The sequence below is a fragment of the Dasypus novemcinctus genome, chromosome 13, assembly GCF_030445035.2.
Source record: "Dasypus novemcinctus isolate mDasNov1 chromosome 13, mDasNov1.1.hap2, whole genome shotgun sequence".
Classification (NCBI taxonomy): Eukaryota; Metazoa; Chordata; class Mammalia; order Cingulata; family Dasypodidae; genus Dasypus; species Dasypus novemcinctus.
Window position 1 is genome coordinate 22,048,439 of NC_080685.1, and position 20,278 is coordinate 22,068,716.

Genomic DNA, 20,278 nt, shown 5'->3' on the forward strand with positions numbered 1-20,278 from the left:
ATAATGGCAATAACAATAATGATGATAAAACAGCAGCAGCAAAAGGTACCGTTTAATCATGGACTATTATGTCTCAGGCACTCTGCTGAGCTCTTCACAGTCTTTTTGAAAAACAAAACAAAACAAAAAAACCCTGCGAGGTAGATGCAATTAACAGATAAGGAATCCAGGGCAGAGATTAAGTAGTTTGCTGGAGTCAAGCAGTGAATCAGCAGCTGGGATTTTGCCCCCCACATGTCTTACTCCAAAGCCCGTGCTCCTGCCGTTGCTGACCGCCTGATGCGAGGGGTCCAAGTGCTCCCCTCCCCCACCAAGCCTGCCATCCTCCTCTTCCAGTCACAGCATGAAAGGGACACAGATGCGGGACAGATGTAGAGCCACGCTTTATTAAGACAAATTACATATATTACTTCCTTTCTCCTTTGGAAAGCCTCACCGTCAAGGGCGATCTCATAGTGTTTCTAATTCAAGAGCACATTGCTCAAAACAAACACTTTTCAGAGATGGCAGGAGAGAGGGAGTCCTAATGTCAGTGCCAGGCAATAGAGAAAAATGTGTCTTCTTCCTCCAGGAACCTGGAATGACCCTCCTTTTCCCCTAAATAGCATGCCCAGTCAGTTCCCTCTACCTCTCTACCTTCATCCTCTCCACCCAACAAGAGCATCCAAATATCTGCAAAGAGATACCTGCAGGTGGTGAATGGGCAGAGGAAGAGCCTCCTTCCTGAGTCTTCATCCTCCTCTGTCCCCATCTCTCATATCTCCTGGTTTATTTCTGATGACCCCATGTAGCACTTTGATGTTATTGATGAATTCCAAAAAGAAATATTGGATTATGTTTGTAAACTAATCTTTTCCTCTGGGCATATGAGATTATATTTGATTGATTACTTGATTACTTAATCAAGTAAACCTCTTATGTCAGTAGGGCATTGCGTCCCTGCCCTTTGGTGGGTGGGGACTCACAGATAAAAGGCATGGCAAAGGACAGAGTTAAGGGCTTTTAATGTTGGAGTTTTGATGTTGGAGTTTGATGCTGAAGCTGGAGCCCCAGGGAGAGAGACAGAGCCGTTTGCCTGATACTCTACAACCGACCTTGTGGAGAGAGGCAAAGCCTAGAGAACCTCGTAGTCTACAGCTGACCTTGTGGAGGAAACAGGAGCTGAGCCCAGAGGAACCCAGGAAGCCTGAACTCTCACAGTTGTTGGCAGCTATCTTGCTCCAACAGGTGAAAATAGACTTTGGTGAGGAAAGTAACTTATGCTTTATGGCCCGGTATCTGTAAGCTCCTACCCCAAGTAAATACCCTTTATACAAACCAATCCATTTCTGGTATTTTGCATCAGCACCCCTTTGGCTGACTAATACACCCCGAGAGAGTAAGGCTCAGCCCCTCTGCCAGGCAGCTGGAGGGGAGGGCAGGAAGACACAGGTTTCTCTAAGGTTACCTTTCCTTATTTGAGGCCGCCCCTCCCCTTTGCCCACCCTCTCATTACACACACATGCATTTACAGAGCAATCATCTGTCTATAAGAATCAGTATCAAATTCTGTTATCTTTTTCCTCCATCCAAAATAGCAGCCACCCATTTTGATGGGCTGAATAGTGAAACTAGGCCAGTTTCTGGGATAGGGAGGGCTTTTCTGCAGCCCTCACTTGGCAGTCTCATTCGGGGTTCCAAGGACATGCTGGAAACTCTGTGCTCTAGATCAAGGCCCTTCCAAGAAAGAGGGAGATTCCCCTGCTGCTTCCGTGTCCCTGCTAAATCCTGTAGGGAGAGAGGGATCTGGGGGCTCCATAGCTGCTATTACACCTCCTCTTGGCACTCTCGTTGGCAGTCAGCAAGGGAAATAAATAGGAGGGAATGGTTTTCCAGTGTTTTCACTCCTTTTTTATTTTCATCTTCACAGCAGTTATTTTCTCCCAAGGGGAATCTACCTCTGAGAAGCACAATGCTCTCTTTATTTAAAAAAGACCTTGGAAAATTCCACTGGGTTCCCTGACTGGTGATCTGGTCAGGATCCCCAAGGGGATGACGGCTTCTTGGGCATTTCAGTGGATATGGTCTTTAGGGGAACACTGGGTGAATAGCCAAGGGTGAAGGAAAGAAAGGGATGGTTTCTATCAACCAGCTGGACTGCAAAGGAGCTATAGGGTGACAGGTGGTAGCAGGAATTCCAGCAGAGTCCATGTGCACTGTGACTCCCTGGAGGAGTTGGCACCACCATGGGCTGAGTGCACACCCTGGCAGAAGGAAAGGCTGGACATTGCCAAGGTGGGACATTTGCCAGGGGTGAATAGCAAGGCACTTGTGAAGTCAAGGTTGCTGGTCAAGTTCCAAGAACCCCTTGTTAAGACTAGGTAGAGGGAGGAGAAGCCAAGGGCAGCCCAAGGCCTCCTCACCATCACTCCAGGGTATGGCCCATGGAGCAACAGATTGGAGAGTCCTCGAATCCAAGTCCCTAGGTTCACGCCTTCTACTGGCTGGGAACTTTGGGCTCTTCCTTGAGGGAGTGGACATGTGGTCAGGACAGGGAAGCCCCAGGGCCTTGGAAGGACCCATTTGGTATGTTGCTGGTATGCAGAGTCATCCTATCCCTCCAGCTATCCCTTGCAGGTCAGATTTTGCCAAGATTCCTTTCCCATCATCTACCCACCTCATTGAGTAATCTGAAAAGGCTCCACTGAGTATCCTGAGGAGAGTATGGGGAGGCATAGCAGCCTGCCTGGGTAGCCATGTCTCTGGTAACACTTGCTGAACCCTATACATGCCATCTGGAATCAATGAGCAATGTCATTGAGACCAGGGGCCCAAAAGGAGCAAAACGGTGATGAGAATGAGAGAGTACAGTGTCCAACGGGACACACCTTCCCTCCCTGACCCTTCTTTGTTCCCACCTAATCGTAGTTCCCCCTGCCGGGCACGTCACACTGATAGGTCATCTGACCTGGCCTTGCTACTGGCCTTACTGAGGCGGCGCTTGTCACTATGGTAGCCTTGGGGGAGGCGGTGCCCGGGCGAGGCTCCATTGGGCACCTCGGGCTTCTGGGCATAACGGATGTGGATAAAATCCTCCCCTGGAGTCTCCTCCTGGCTTCGCACCTGCTCAGTGGCCAAGTTGTCTGTGTTCTGCTGGGAGGCCATCTTGTTACTGAAGGGGTTGAAGAACTTCTCCCCTGGGCCATTCTCCAAACACTGATTGAAGTCAGGGGGTGGTGTGCCCCTCTGGGCCATGCCTGCTGAGGGGCTGGGGAGCTGGGACTCGGCCATGCCCTGTTGTGACTTGGCAAACCGCTGTCTGATCTTCTTCCAGCCCAGGTGGTAGAGTTCAGCCAGGCTGAGGAAGAGGGACAGTCCAGCCACAGCCAGCATGAAGACAATGAAGACATTCTTCTCTGTGGGCCGGGACACGTAACAGTTGACGGGGTGGGGGCAGGGACTCCGGCGGCAGACATGCAGGGTGTCCAGGAAGATCCCGTAGAGGAGGTACTGGCCCACAATGAAGGCCACCTCCATGGTGGTGCGGATCAGGATGCTGCAGACGTAGGTGTTGAGCAGCGTGCCCCGGAGGATGATCTTTCCATTGGCTTCCTCCCAGCAGGACAGCTCTGTCTTCTCGGCCACCGGGTACTCGTAAGCTCCAGGGCCCCGGACCTCTTTGGTCCTCTCGGCCTCCCTGAGCTTCCGCTTCTCCTGCATGCGTACCGTGTGCATGGCGTGGCCCATGTACAGCAGAGACGGAGTGGAGACGAAGATGATCTGCAGGACCCAGTAGCGAATGTGGGAGATGGGGAAGGCTTGGTCATAGCAGACGTTCTCACAGCCAGGCTGCGTCGTGTCACACTGGAAGTCAGCCTGCTCATCGCCCCACGAAGACTCGGCAGCTGTGCCCAGCACGAGCATGCGGAAAATGAAGAGGACAGTGAGCCAGACCTTGCCAATCACCGTGGAGTGCTTGTGTACTTCCTCCAGGAACTCTCCCAGGAAGCTCCAGTCACCCATAATGGCTCAGCCAGGAACAGAAGCCAAGACTTCTACAGATGGGAGAGAGAGAGGTTTATGCAAAGGTCTCCAAGATCCTGTCATGCCCTGGGGTTCCACTCATCCTTACCAAAGTGCTCTTTGCCTTGTTTTTTTTTTTTAGGTACTGAGGCTGGGTATTGAACCTGGGACTTTGTATGTGGGAAGCCAGCACTCAACCACTGAGCCACGCCAGCTCCCTCCACAGTGTTCTTTAAGAGAGGACAACTTAGAAGTCAGATGCACCCAAAAAACTTTTTTTCTCTCAGCAAAAATAAAAAGGGAGAGAAGATTTGAAGTAGACATGGCATGATCCTCATACTTTAGTGGATCTAGAAATCTACTGAGGTGTGAGTTACAATGTGGATTTGTGCTTCCCTCGCCACCCCCACCCCCAGAGATTCCTCTTTAAGAGTTAGGAGGGGAGAAGGGGTACCCCCCGGGATCTAGATTTGCAAGAAACCCAGGTGATTTCGATATAGGCCGTTGAAGGACTGTACCTGGAGAAACCTGGGGTAGTGGCAAGTGCACAGGATTAGCGTCGCAAATGTGGCTTAGGAAGTTTACCTTACTGAGTCTGTTTCCTTGTCTGTAAAACTGGGATGGGAATAGCTACACCAGAGGATTTTGAGGATTGAAAGAAATGAGGTTTGTGACTTGCTGAAAATCATACCACAAGAGTTCCATATCTTTGAATGGCGGTCAGGTGGAAAAGGAATTTTGTATGGCTGCAGAGAGTAGAATGAGTTGGAAAGAAGAAGGAGGGGGGGCAGGGGGTGGCCAGTGTGGCTCCTCAGGAAGCGCTAACAACATGAACATCCAACAGAAACCAGCTGTGTTGGGAGGCGGCAAGCAAAAATAAAAAACGTGTGCTTCAGCACAACAGCCAAAGGTATGGCGGGTGAGTGCTCAGGTTCCCCCAGCTGGTAAGCGGCAGGCAGTGCACAGCTCCCGCAGGCAGCGCAGCATTCCAACCCAGTGAGGCTTGGGTCAATACTGCCTCTTCTCTCCAGTTCAGCAGCCCTGCTGGGAAGCATTCTGCCTACAGAAGGAACCCACCTGCAGACCTGCTCACCCTCAAGTCTACAATAACCCCAAACCTTTATATCCCACACAGGCTTCCCTGCTCTGGCCTTTGCCACCTCCTTCTGCCTCTTTTGCTAGCCAGCTCCATCAGCACCCTATGCTCAGCCCTGCCAAGTCCTGGCAGACGCCCAGACATCCTCCTCCCGGCCATGCCCCTCTCCCCCAAAAGAATCCCACTTACCCCTCCAAACTCAACCCAGGTGTCACTTCTACCAGCTCTCCCCGCTCCCTCAAGGTGAGCCTCTTGAGCTCCAGTGGTGGCCCTGGGACATCCACTCCCCTCCCACCCCCTGGTTTTATAACCCTCTGCTTGCCTGTGTTTTCCCAGTAGAGGGTCCTCGAGACAGGGACTGTCTTTCCCTCTCTGTCATCAGAGCTTGGCCCAGACAAGGTGCTCAGGAAATATGAATTGAATGAATGAAGGAGGGGGCAGCAGACACTGGACTTTCCTATCCAGTGGCTAGTACCAGTTCCCTATTCCTTGCCTGCCTCCCATTAGATGTGTGAAAAACCAGACATCCCTCTGCCAGTCCCTGCTACGACTAGTTCTGGCCACTGAGATGTGAGGAAAGTCTAATGCAGAAAGCCAAAGAAGTCTGAGGCTATCCAGAGAATCTCAGAAATGCCAGCCTGTGTCCTGCAGCCTCGGGATCAACTCTCGAATCTCCTACCTCCAGAAATCTTCCTAGTGAACAATAAATGTCTTTTAGGTTTAAGCCTCTAACCAATCCTAATCAACCGATGACAAAAAGATAGGAGGGGACGGAATAGAAATATTCCCTTCTTAGAACCATAAAACCTCAAATTCAAATGGGATCTTAGAGGTTGTCAGGTTCACTCTTTGACCTTCACATCTTTGCTGCCATCATGCGCTAGTTCCTACTGGAATGTTCTACATGTTTATAGGGAGAGGCAGAGCAGGGGTGCTGCACTTCATAGTCCAGGCTTCCTTCGCTCATGATGCCTCGGCAGAGAGCAGCCTCCTCCTAGCCCTGTCTTCTGCCAGTCCCCAGCTCCCCAGTTCTGAGGGAATGCAGAGTCCCTGGGAATGAGGGCATCCGTGAGTGAGTGGAAAGTGCCTTATCTCAGTTCCCTCCATATCAAAGATCCATTCAGGTCACGAGTCTGATTCTCTGGTTTGTGGTCAAACATCTGCCCCTTTTCTTCAGGTGGTGAAGGGTCCCCCTTCAGCCGCCAAATGTGGAAAATTGTGGAGCGTTCACACAAAAGGAAAATGACTGATTAGATAAGAGTCTGAATGGCCTGTCATCTCCTCTGGGCACGTGCAGTGCTCAACACCTTCAGGGTCAGCCCCACAGTTGCAGGGACTGGGCTGCGGTGAGTCCTCGAGAGAAAACTGGAGGGAGAAATGGGGAGGGAGAGAGCGGGAGAGGAAGGCGGTGAGAGGAGGTGCAGAGAGAAGGGAATGACAAGGGGTAGTTGGAAAGGGGGGAAAAAAGACCGTATAAGAGTTAAGAGAAGGAGCATTTGGGAGTCAGGTAACGGGAGTTCAAATCCCTGTAATGACCTGTGTGAGTTCAGATAAATTACTTAATCTGTTTAATATCCTCATCTGCAAAATGGGCGCACTTAACTTGCAGAGTGTTAGGAGGTGATGTATAAGAAGCACTTAGCACAGTGCTCAGCAAATGAGAACTAAATAAAAGACAGCCATTACAAGCAAGGAGAATGGTAGGAGAGGAAGAGGGTGGGGGAGGAGAAAGTGAAAGTACAAAGTAAAGAGAGGTGCATTAAAAAAGAGAAATAGGTGGAAGAGCAGAAGGGAGAAGAAATGAGAAGAAAACAGATAGCGGAATTAAAAGGAAGCAATACGAAAAACACAGATCAATGTCATGTTCTTCTAGGATTTGGGATAAGTTTTCCAAAACTCAATCCTTATAGAATTTTCCCTCGATCTTCTGACAGTCATTCATTCCTTGCAAGTCCCCAAGAAAGTATAAAAATAGCTCCAGCCAAAGAGTGGGATGCTCCGGTCTGGTCTGCCGAGAGGCTTGCTCCCGACTTCTTCACCTGTGGGCCAAGGCACTCCACCTGGGGGAAGTACAGCACAGGAGGGAAGGAGCACCTTGGAAAGTCAGAGGAAGCCTCACCAGGAGGGCACAAGGGACACTGGCTGAGGAGGTGTGGAGGTGGGGCACAACCCCCCACCAAATTTTCCCAGCAGCAGGAAATAGGGTGAAGGACCTGTCATTGATGACTCCCTGGCTGACGCAGGTCTAAGTTTCTCTGGCACCTGAAAATTGCCACCATGTACCAGCTGTTCCGTTTACACTGTGGAAGGTCCCTGGCTGGCGTCAGGTTCCCAGCCACACCGGGTCCCTTCGGGCTCCCCTCAACCTCAGCCAAAGAAACTTGAAGATTAGACACCCAGGGAGTCTATGGGGCATATAACGTATCAACTGTTTTGCATAGTATTACCCATTTGTTGGCCGGAAGTGTGTTAGGAGAGGCAGAGGAAGTTTCCCAGGCCACGAATAAATTCCAGCAAATACAATGGTAATATATTTCACCGCTTTAGCTGTAATCTTCACTGGCTTCCTACTGCTTATAAAGCCCAAACTCTTTAACTGGCCATTGGAGACACTCCACAGCACAACCGCATCTTATCTTTTTCTACTGTTCCCCATCACATATTCAATACTTAGGCTAAATAATTGCCCATACACAGATCCACATCCCACAATTGCTCACCTCTTTATCTGGCTCTTCATGTTCCCTCTACCTAGAATGTCCTTCTTGTCTTTCATTCATTCATTCAATAGTTTTACTGAGTGGTCACCAGGGCCAGTCAGCATGCTAGGTACCGAGGACGCACGAGGACACAGCAATCAAAAAGACAAGCAAGGAGTCCTGCCTTCACTGTGCTTAACTACCTTTATTCCTCCTCATTAAGGGGAGAAGTGAACACATAGCTGCAAAAAAGCATGGTGCCTGTTAACAGTAAGGAAGTACACGGTGCTGTGGGAATGTGTGTAAGGGGCCTAATCTGGTTTACGGAATCAGAGGGAGACGCACTGGATCAGGGCTCTCCAAAGGGTCAGACTAGAGGGTAATTGTGTTCTACAGCTCTTTGCAACTGAGAAAAGTTCTGAAATCCCTAGAATCTGGAAAAGAACATCACTTCAACATCCTCTTTCATTGTGTCAAATGCTGAGACATAGCAACAGTTTTGGAGGGGTCACCAGGGAACCTACTTGGTACTAGTAACATGATGCATGGGTAAGAGGGATAAGGCTAGAGGAAGGGTTTTGTATATAATGAGCCCGAATCATTTCATGCCTTTACTTCATGCATTATGTGGTTAGAAATAAAATTCAAGTCTCTACCTTCCCAGCTGAGCACTCCTATGTTGGCAAGGTTCCTATACAGCCAAGGTTTTCCAAGAAAACCATTTCAGAGCAACCCAGACTAACCAGAAGCTCATAACAAGACCTCTTCTCTGATCTGAGAAGTCTTCTCAAATTGACCTCAGCCTTCTTGGATGTGCCCTAGACTCTAAAACTCTAATTTACTAAGTTCCTTGTCTATTGGTCAAGTTTTGTGTTTTTTGTTTGTTTGGTTCGTTATATTTTGTTAGTCCCTACTACGTACCTACCACTGTTCTGGCTACTGAGAATAATTCCCCAGAAGTATCAGTCCTGGCACATGTCAGGCACTCAGTGGTATCCACTAGACTAGTAAAATCAGGTCTGATTTCTGCCCTCAAAGCTTTAACAACTTTTTCCCTCAAATAGGTAGTAAATTTCCCAAAGACAAAAGTCCAGTCTTCTGCTTTGTATTCTTAATGCATTAGCTATTTAATTAACGTTTTCTTAATGACTGAATCAATGTGTGGTCTGGAGTAGGATTGCAAAGTGGATCTAGGAGAACTCAAATCTTCTAAGGTCTAATGATAAAAATAAAACCTTACACTATTCAAAATGTGCTTCCCTTATGTTCTCTTATTGGCTCCATGAGGGCAGGACTATGATTGTTTTTTTCAGGACAGAATATCTTTAGGATCTTTAGACACTCAAATTTTTATTGTTGAATGAATGCATTGCCATAGCCACTTCATGGGGCAGTCGTTATTGTCTTTGTTTTATAGAGGAGGAAACAGCTTGAGTAGGTAAGAGACTGGTCCAAGGAAACAAAGACTAATACCAACAGAGCCAGGACTTCAACCCAGAGCTTCTGAGGAAATCTAGTACAAGCCAGAAAGCATCTCTCCACCTACCTCCAAGAGCAAAGCACACCAATTCTTCATCTCTCCCTTTGGAACTTCAAACTCTCCTGTTAACCGTGGGACAGTGAGTGTTTGTAGACATAACTGTTCGTGAGAATACCTGGGGGTCAGGTTCATGCAACCAACCTCCATTCCTGTGACCAGCACTGTGTGAGGAGCTGAGGGGATTATGGGAAAGCGTAATTCAGTTCAGTTTCACAAACATTCACTGAACGTCTCCTTGTGCTAGCAACCCTAGCCTCCTAGAGGCTAGCGACCCAAACTGAAGGACCTCGCTCTCTGGTGGGGGATTCAAATCCAACCAATCATGGTGAGTACAAGGATAGAAAGAGGTGCAGCATGCCAGGCAAATGCACAAGAGAATGCTGATCCCAGCCTGGGGTGGGGGTGGGTAGAGAGGACTTCCCAGGGGCGGCAAACCTTGGAGAAGAATTAGGTGTATGTGATGCTTGCAAAGGTGAGAGGTAGATGATGGTGGTAAGGAAGAGATGAGGGCATTCCTGACGAAGGCAACTGCATGGACAAATCCAGCGAGATGAGAAGCAGCATGGTTTTAGAGCACCACAGGCAGGGCAGGGGGAAGAGTCTGCAGAGTAGGCAGGGGCAGGTTATGGAGGGCTTTGGAGATCATGCTGAGAAGACTGGAGTCCTTCTCAGCCCCCACAATAGACTACACTCCTGTGCATGGCCTGCCCTTGGGGCGTGTGTGTGCTCTAAAGCCCTGAAAAAGGAGCAACCGCCTTGCTCAGAGCAGTCCTTCAGGCAAGGCTGCAGCATAACTTAGGTAGGTTGCAAGTTGCAGGAGGACACTTGCTGGGACTGCACCGTTGTCTCACCTGCTCTAGAAGGCGTATTGCAAGTGAATAACAAGATCCCATAGGGACACCTTGAAAACTCTCTTCCTTCTATTGATTCTTGTTCTGTTTTCCAGAGTCACACACAGCAGCCCTTCTAATAAAGTATGTGACAACAATTACCGTGTCCCCTTGAGTCAGCAACTGGGCCTTGAGCTGAACTTTTTAAAGCCTTTGAGGTCTCTCACACATACTGAGAGTCATTTGCTTTCCTTCTCATGTATTATCTCCCCAACTCAACCCTGACCTCCTTGAAGACAAGCCCCGTATCTGTTCATCACTGTATTCTCCCCAGTGCTTCGTGCTTAGTACTGTGCCTTTCACCTGGTAGGTGACGAAGGTACATTTTGAAGACATAGATGAATGATAGCATTTGAGTCGCTCAAAATACCTCATACCAACTGACAAAGGCTGGTCCTTTCCACCTGTGGAGGAAAAAGGCCAGAATGCATTTATGGGGTAAGTAACACATGGGGAATGCGTTCACGACAGCAGAGGACCTGCTCTGGGAAGCTGGCCCGGGGCCACTTGCCCAGGGACAAAGGTATCAGAATCCACAGAGCCCTCCAATTGGCTGAGCAAGGCTGGCTGTGTCTGCAGCAGAGGCTTGTCTCCACTGTCTATTGCCCTCCCTGCCTCCTCCCCACAAGTCACAGGGGAGCTCATCTAAGTTTGTCGAAGTTAGCCTGTAAGACCACTCCTCAGAGTCTGAGTCTAATTCTGGACAACGACACATGTTCTGGACAGTAGCTAACAGATCTCTGTTCTCAGTACAGGTTGTTATTCATAGTAATAGTAACAGTCCCATGGACCATGTATAATTGAGTTCATCACACAGTGGAGTGTGGCATGGGGCATGGTTGACTTGTTTCCCAATTAAGAGAATTGAGTTTTAAAAGGACCCAAAGGGCCTCACTTAGAGGAAGTTTTAGACATAGTATCAGTTCAGTTCAGTTCAGAATGTGTTTATCGATCTCTTCTGCTGTGCCAGACATTGACGGTGGTTTTATAAAGTAAAGCATAACCACCATCTCAGAACTCTTTGTACCTTACTCATTTGTGTACATTTTTTAATTTTCCCTCAACCCCAACAGTTTCTCTCTAGAATGGATGGAGAGAAATATATGAGAAAGTGGTGCTAACACTCAGCCACTCTCAGCAATTTTTATCATTCTTTTGAGATTCTCAACCCTATTTTACCCAGCGTTATGCAGAAATGGAACTTGAATCTGGGTGAAATAATAATAATAAAGTAAGTTAACGCTTAGTGATGCCTTCCACTGTGCCAGACGCTCTGCTAGTTGCTTCTCATGTATTTCCTCATTTGATTCTCATAATAACCTTAGGTAGTAGAGTCTACTTCTGTCCCCCTTTACAAGGGTTCAGAGGGCGTAATCTGAGCAAGATCACACTACTAGCAACAGTTGCATTCAAATCCAGCTTTTCTCTTCTTTGATTGCGATGTCCCTGCCTTAACAACCACACTTAACTCTATCTGAATCACTGGAAGTTCCTTTCTTTGGCAAATCCTTTACAGCCAAAGGCTGGCTGCTTTTACATAAAATGACTGCCGCAGGGATATTTATGAGATAATTGCTAGGATAGGGAGTTGATTTGTAAGAGGTTAGGGAGTAATTCTTGCATTGAGGATTTCCATTCTTCTCTTGATTTAGGTTTGGGATAGCTACTTCAGCCTCAGGGGAAATGACCAGGCACATGATACAAGCTACAGCTATTGAATTGGGCCATGCAAGAAACTTTCTCAGAATTAGAACCACTGGGGGGCTGTACCCCTGAATCCTGATCACTCTAGAGGGGAGAGGGAGATAGAAGATGAGGAGAAAGAGACATATGGGTGGGATAAAGTACTCAATTTCTTTTTCCTCCTACTCTAGCCAATGGCAAATAATTAACTCCTCTTTAAATTTAATTATTTTATTCTGGCAAGGACAGAAAGGTCCACTCAGAGATACTTTGCAGGCAGACAGTTTCAAAGCCAAGGTGGTGGAAGGGAAAGGCAAAGTGGAGAACAAAGAATTATGGTAGGATAAATAATTTTTCTTCTTAAAGTACTGGAGGAAGAAATATTTAAAAGTCATGGATGAGGTGCAAAGGAAACTCTCAATTACAAGGAAAATATTACAGTGACCTTGTGGTGGTTGATTACCACCTATGCAGTTATTAATGGGAAATTATATTTACAATAATGCTCAACTTTTATTGCTTCCACCATCTTGTCAGAGGCTCATATTAGTAGAATAGTAGAGCTGAAAGTAACCTGGAGATCATTCGAATTCAACCTCTAATTTTTTATGCAAGATGAAAAAATTGGGATCCAGGGAAATTAAGCAACAGTAATAATATATACCACTAAATGGAGCATTTTCCATGCATGTAGCACTTTACAGCTATACTTCCTAACCCTTTATATTAGCCCTGCTTAAAAAAAAAAAAAAAAAAAAAAAAAGCAAGTACTATCCCATTCGACAGATGGAAAAGCTGAGGCTTGGAGGTTAAATAACGTGTACAAAATCACACATCTGGCAAACACGGCAAAAGGGATTCCTTCAAACTGGCCTGACTGACTCCAACGCCCACATTATCTCTGTGTCTCTGAAAACAGAAAATCAAAGAGGTCCAGGGTCTCACATCTGGTGACAAAGCTGTGACCAGGCCTCGGGTCTCTTAACTGCCTGAGTGAGGCTTTTCCCACTTTACCTTGTCCCATAAAAGCCAGAGCTTTTCCTGTCAGCCCCTGGCTCATTGGCTAGCCATTTCTTGCATATGCTGTTCCTAGAATTAATAATTTACATTGGGGTCCTAGGTCCACTGTGGTCAGGATTCCCAGACTCTCCAGCATCTGCAACCATTTGACCCGATTTCACATATAGAAAGTTATTTCCTTTTTTAGCCAGTAAGTGCTCTTGGCTGCAGCAGCATCTACTGCCAGGTTCTCCCCTGGCCGAACAGCAGGCTCTGGTGTTCCATTGATGTCAAATCATAACAAGAGCGAAGGAAACAGAAATAGCTTAGGTGGTAGGACGCCTGGTTTCGGAGGAGTAGCGGGATTTCGAATCCTGCCTCCATCACTCTCTGGTTGTGTGACCTTCAACATGTCACTTAACCTTCCGTTTCCTCCCCATGTGAAAAATGGGAATGCTTACTCATGGGCATTAAAGAGTATGTGGCTGTGTGGAAGTGCCTAGAACGGTATCTGGCACACAGTGAGTGTTCAGGAATGCTAGTTCCTCCCTTTTTTTCCTGACCTTTCCAGTAAAAATCCCTCTCAAACCTGATGCAACTAACCAACGCAAAGCACAATCTCATAGTGCAGGAGGCTGGTTAGGGCGAGACAGCACAGATCCCCTGTGGCACTGAGGGGCGGCCTGGGTGACCACTGATTCTGGAGAGACATGGGTGATGGGCAGGATGTTAGTTCAACTGTCAGTTCATTGTGTCACTAGGTGTCAAGATCCTCTGGGGCAGGGGTGGAGAAGAGGGGAAGGGCAGGTCTCACTGGGATCTGGTGCCTCTGAGCCCTGTCCCTTGTGCTGCCTGCCTCCCACTTCTCCTTAACTTGAGCCTTCAGGCTTTGAGACGAACTCCAAGAGTCCATATTTTAAACCATGGGCTTCAGGGGACATCGTCCTTCTGAGAAGCTGCAGCACCTCTGAAATCTGATCACTGATCTGTAGGCACATCGACAAGGGGGGTTTGAAGCACGCTCAGTGCTACTTGGAAAAGAAATAGGGGGTTGTCTCTTCTTTGATTTGAGGGGAAGGGACATGCTGACCCTCAAACCACATGCTCCCTCTCCTGAAGTGTGGATTAAGATTTGAGAAATTCCCTCTGAAAATGAAATGCTATCATTTCATAGGAGAGGCATGGCTTCCTTCTCTTTTGTTTTCAGAAAAAAAGGGGTTAGCTTATTGTCTGTCAAGTTCCTTCCAGCTATAAGTTTGAAGATCTAGGAAGTTTTTGACTTGCCCGTATGTACTTGTATGGCAATTGAGTGGCAAACCAAAAGGCCAATCCAAATTTTCTGACTCCCAGCTTAGAAGTCAGCAAACCATAATCCCAGAAAAAAATGATGTGGTCATAAAAATGAAGCAGCACCTCCTCAGAACTTTACCTCATGGTGGAAAGACCTTTGCATCAAATTAGATGCAATGCAAAGAGCCTGGGCTCAGTACAAGATGGCCTGGATTCTACCTTATTGTTCCTTCATTCACTGAGCACCTACTATGTGACTGCCATTTTAAATACATTATTTATTTAATCCTCAGAACACCTCACAAAGAAAGAATTTATTAAAAGAATTTATTAATTCCTTTTGGCAGATGAAGACACTGTAGATCAGAGACATTAAATAACTTGCCCAAGGTCACACAGCAGAAATTCCAACCCCACTGTGACTCCGAAAGCCCAGCCCCTGCCTTCAAAGTCCTTTCTAGGCTACTCCAACACCACTAGGATTCTTTAATCTCACTGCTCTCTTTTCCTTATAAAGATGGCTAGATTAATGAATGCAAGATTTTTCTCACTATTGTGTCAGAAACAATTGATTCCCATCAAGCTGTCACTCACCAAGAGCCAGCTGCTCCTGACAATAGAAAGGAAGTCCGCTTCCTCCCACAGAGCCCTGAGCTTTTCCAGGAAAAGTGGGCATTTCTCCCCTTGGGCCAACTCAACCCTTGAGCCAGGGGTGGGGCTTCTGGGAGTCGGTCCACACACAGAGCTCTGGGCTCTCCGGTGGGTGAGCCTGGGACTTGGCTCTCCCCGGCCCTGAGAACTTCAGGTCTTGTGGCTTCTGTCCTGATAGAGCCTCACAGAGAGGCCCCGCAGCCCCAGCGGGAGAGCCACCAGGGACCCAAGAGGCCAGCTGTACTGCGGCCCTGCTGGCTGCTAGAGCGCAGGAGCCTCCGCTGCTCGCGCCTCCACCTGCTGGCTGGGGCGGGGCTCCGTGTACCGTCAGCCTCGCTCAGGCTGCAGAGCCCGGCGTTCGAAACCCGCCTCTGGAGAACAGCACGTAGGGAGACTGAGGCAGCCACGTCTTTCCTCCGCGGCCACACTTTCTCATGGCACGAGAAGGCCTCCGCCTCTCTATCTTCAGTAGCCCTTGGAATGATTGACCAATCCCAGCCACCCCTCTCCTTCAGCTCTGAGGGGCCCTTGACACTATGATTCTTAAAGGAATGTTCAAAGGATGGAAAGAAGTCAACTTTCTCCTTCAAGCCTTCCAGAGCTTTGGTTCGGAACACGGCTCAGGCCTGGCTCTGACCCGCGCAGGAAGGAGGCTGCAGATATAAACTGGCTCCTGCACAGAGAAGAGCAGGGCAGCCACGGGACAAGGCGGAGTCCTTAGGGAAAACGGCAGTGTTCTATTATTTTCTACCCATATAAACCTACAAAGGTCTTTCCTACAAAGGGTTTTGTGAATTGTGCCCACAGATCAGAGAACTGGATACAATGTAGTAAGAGCCCTGGCTGAGAGGCCAGAGCCAGGTGGGAAGATTCTCACTCTGACCCTGATAAGCTGTGGCACTGAACATCATTTCTCTCTGAGAGGCAGTTTCTGCAGCTCACAAATAAGGGGTGGACTGCCTGCTCCCCAAGTCTCTGCCAGCCCTGACAATCTAGCTTTTAAGGGCTCTTGGGCTCCAAGAGGCCGGGGATTTGAAATAGCAGGTTCATTTAAATGTCACACCCATACTTAGCAGTCAGCTCTGGGCTCTTCCGGCTCAGACACTCTGGAGTCTAGAGCTGCGAGTTCAAAACGATCATTAGGCCGTGGGGTTCAGAGCACACAAGACATGCCCACCCCCACCAAGATGTGGGGCAGAGAGATGATGAGAAGTAGGAGGGACGGAGGTGTCACTGCCAGACAAGAGGATTATAAAGACGCTCGAACAGAAGAAGCAGGGAGCCTGAGGACAGACAGGGCCAGGAGAACACAGCCAACGGGGGGGTCAGAAGAGCTCTCTGTGCCAGTGAGCAGAGCAGGGGAGTCTGCCCCAGCTCGTTGTGTGGACTCACAAGTCACCCCCCTTTCCTCGGCCTCATTCTCCTTATTTGTCAAAGGACAAGGCTGATTGGCCATCTAAGAGACCTCTTCCAGTTCCAGTGTCCTAAAGCTAGGAGGAGGGACAAGAGCGGGGCAGCTAAGAGGCGAGGACGATGACGAGCGTCAGGAGCCCAGCCAGAATGCCCCTGGGATTCCAGGGCAGCGGCAAGGCCGGGCAGGGGGGCCCAGTGACTGCCGAGGGGTGCCCAGCGGTGCCAGGTTGGGAGGCAGAGAATGTGCCTCCGGGTGCCCTCAGCCGTGCCTGCTGCGGGTGCTGGGACTCCTCACTGGCAGCTGCAGAGTGAGGAAAAGGCACGGAGGGACAGCCAGCAGAGTGATCGCCAAACAGCTCTGTCGCCCTGGGGAAACCGGGAGGAAAGCGGAAAGTTCAGAGCTGCCCCCAGAGAGCAGCGAGCAGGGACTGAGCCCGGCGGTGACTCAGGGGTTAGGAGCTGGAGGAGATGGAGGGCTCGGGGCTGGCTATCGGGAAAACCAGGGTGGGCGCTTCTAAATACCAGCTGTGTCCACGGCCAGGAGCCCGCAGCAAGCACCTCCACTCAGCCTTAGCCTCTTCTCTGTTTAGTTTGGCCGGATTCCTCCCGGGTCTCCCGACTCCCAGGCCAGTGCTCTTGCACTGCCCCTCCTTGTCTGGGGCCCGTCGGCCCCTTGGTGTGCCAGCCCTGACTCCTAGCTTTTAAGAGCTCGGCTGCCAGCTCTTGGCACCCCTTGGTGTGCCAGAGCCTCGTTCAGGGAGCAGCCACCCCAGAGATGTGCTGAAGAGTAAGAACCAGAGAGCCCTCCATTAGCAAGGGATCCTGGGAGAGGGAATAAAGGAAACCCTGAGCGAAGGCGTGGAAGGATGTCGGGATCGAGCGTTCCTTCTCGGTGGTTCTGCGGTGGGTTTGATCTTACAGAATCATAGCCTTGCACGGTGTTATTGCTGAATGGAATCAGAGGGATGGTTCTACTCCAACCCCTGCCATTTTACCAAGGAGGAAACCGAGACCCAGAAGGGGTAAGTGCCTGGGCCAAGGTCACACAGCCACTCAGCCGGCCAGAACCCAGAGTCCGTGCCCTTGGGCCGAGTGGGGGAACCCTTTCTGACTGCGCCCCTCTGCCTCCCTGCACGCAGACGAGGCGGGCTGAATGGGCGCCTCTCCTGACTCCTCTCCTGGGTCTCAGCAGCCTCTTTCCTCTGACAGCAAGTGGCAGGCTGGATTTCTCACATGCGGCTGCGGCACCGTGGGGACATGATACTCTGCAGGAAACTAAGCAGAGAATATTTTTAAACCATCCAACATACCTTGGGGGGTGGGGGGATCAAAACACTCCCCTAGATTCTGTGGAAAGCATTTCAAAAAAAGATTCCATGCCTAGAGGAAGCATCATAAACCAGTGTCAGATTTTAGTGTTTTACAAGGCCAATTCCATTTTAACAAAAGTGCCTGGAAACAGACGGGGGCTGTGCTTCTAAGATGCCTCCAGAGCACTGCAACTCCAAGAGGTAGAGTGTAACTCCAAGGACCCTCTGCTCTCACCACTACTGCTCTTTCTAAATCAAGGAAATAATTTATCTTCTGCTTCCCTAGGCTTTCCTCCTTAAAATATCCAAATCTCACTACCGCAGGGGAATCGTGAGAGGGTCTGGGTACAAACCCACAGGTACCTAGAAAGAGCTTTGTTTCTACCCAGCCTGAGATTGGAGTCTCTCGTCTGGCTGCGTCCCATTGATGTGTAGTTTTCTCCCTGAAAATTCCAGTCTACCCTTACCTGGTTCTTCTCCGCCTCCCTGGAGTCTTCTCTGGCCCCTTCTCTTGCTGTCTCTTCTGACTGCCCGCTTGTCTTTGCTCCTGTGCCTGCCAGTTGTTGCTCCTCTCCTGCCCTCTTTTTAATCCGTGTCTGTGGGGCTTCCTCCTCCCACTTCTTACTCTCTCTCTCCACCCCTTTCCCCTCTGGCTCTCTCCCTCCCCTCTCTGGCGTTCTCAGAATCTTAGTTCCTCATTTAGAGTTATCCTCCCTCCACTTGCGTGCAGCCCTCTCTCACCAGGCACCAGGCTCTCCGCTGAAGGAGACAGCAACCCCCACCCCCCCCCCCCCCCGTTGTTGTTGTCCCCACAGTCTCTTGACACAGCCCCCTTGCTTGCTCAGGGCTGGCCAGCCTGGCCACCTGCCTGGGTCTTTGCCTGCCCGCCCCTCTGCTGCGCCTTCAGGCTACCGCCTGCCCGGGGCATCAGCGGCGCCCCTGGCACTGCCCGAGAGACCCCTCTTCCTCATCCTCTTCCTGCCATTAGAAAGAGATGAGGGAGCCTGATCACACAATAAGCCTTTCTGGGACCTTGACTCTGCCCATACCAGCGATATGTGCACCGGCCAGTAGAGGAACACAGGGTCTCCCAAATCACAACCACCCAGCACCCAGAATAGGCACCGCAGCTTAGCACAAAAGGGGAAAGACTCCCAACTCTCCCCTGGGAGACGGCATTCCCCTCTGCCCAAGGTCCTCTCCCCTTCTTCCCCAGGAGACAGCACTGTCTACACGCCCGGCTAGCCCCATGGCTGGGGGCTTCACATATATTGCCTATTGCCATTTCACTTAATTATCCCAATTTTCAATTCTACAAGGTAGACATTTTCTACATTTCGCACTGGAGGAAACTGAGGTTCAGAGAAATCAAGTAGCATCATCATGGTGACCCAGTTAGTAAATGGCGGAGGCAGGGTTAAAAGCTTTGGTCAATGCCAATATTCATCTTTTTGCTTTCTGTGGACTCTCCATTGGAATTGAGCCGCTGGAAAAAGGTTGTTAAATGTCACAGGTGAGTGAACATAGGCAGGGTGAAGCCTCTAGCTCCTCACACCCCTCTTATCCTCCAATTTCTTCCCCCAACTGCCCTCGTGAAGTACTTAGCCATGGACCCAGTTGGAGTGTGACCAATGTCAGTGACAAAGGCTACTAAGGGTGGGCTGAAACCAGATAGAACATTAACCAAGAGCCCAGAGATTGAGAGCTGGAAGAAAACCTCGGAGATCATCTGGGACAGCCAGGGAAATTAAAACCCAGAGAGTCAAGGCCACCCATCACTGTCACACAGTACAGAATCCAGATCCAATCCTTCGCCCCACACCATCTCCTGGAAAATGCCTTCTCTGTATTGCACCATCCACACACATTCCAAAATTTCTTTAGTGGGTAATATTTTTCGTGAGTGAATAAGCATAAGATCAGCAAGAAGGGAAAGAATATGGGGCCAAATTTCTTCTGTCCAGGGAGGCAGCAGCCTTGTAAAAATAAACCCAGGATTTTTCATTCCTTAGCCAGAGGTCCCCCCACCCCTTTTCCTCGGCAGCATCAGGGCAGACTCTGGGGCCAGCCTGTCTGGGTTTGAATCCCAGCTCTGTCACTTCCTCTGTGTCTCAATTTCCTCAACTGTAAAGTGTGAGGGATAATAATAAAGTTTACCTTATAGGCTTGACACAAGGACTAATGAGTTATTATTTGTAAAGCACTGCGAACAATGTCTGGCACGTAACAAGTACTGTGGATGTGATTGCAAAATACAACAATTTGAATGTAGTTATAAGGGGAAATGTTAGGTTGTGTATATGTTACTAGAATAAAGTTTAAAAATTTAAAAAAAAACATCGGAGTATACAAAACAAAGAGTGAATTCTAATGGAAACTATGGACTATAGTTAACAGTACGATTATAAAAATGTTCTTATATCAATTGTAATAAATATATCACTCTAATGCAAGGTGGTAATAATAGGGTGTTATATGGGAACTCTGTATTTTATCCATGATTTTTCTGTAAACCTACAACCTCTCTAATAAAAAAAAAAATAAAAAATAAACACAACACAATGTATTACCATACAATGCAATACTTAGCTCTTCCTGCCTATACTTATCACGGCTGGATCACAGCCCTGCAACAGAATTCAGTATGTGAAACCAATAGAGAGGTCTGGTGATATCCAGTTTCTTCTCTGAAACAAAGATCGCCC

At 48.9% G+C, this 20,278-nt stretch overlaps 1 protein-coding gene across 1 annotated transcript; it reads right to left on the reverse strand.

Moving 5' to 3' along the window:
* Positions 1–366: 366 nt before the first annotated feature.
* On the reverse strand, positions 367–18,288 carry GJA5 (gap junction protein alpha 5). The gene is made up of 2 exons (XM_058309590.2): positions 18,041–18,288; positions 367–4,034 (listed from the first exon to the last, which is right to left on the reverse strand). The coding sequence occupies exon 2, from the start codon at positions 4,000–4,002 to the stop codon at positions 2,926–2,928; it is 1,077 nt and encodes a 358-aa protein (XP_058165573.1). The 5' UTR covers positions 4,003–4,034; positions 18,041–18,288; the 3' UTR covers positions 367–2,925.
* Between the last annotated feature and the right edge of the window lie 1,990 nt (positions 18,289–20,278).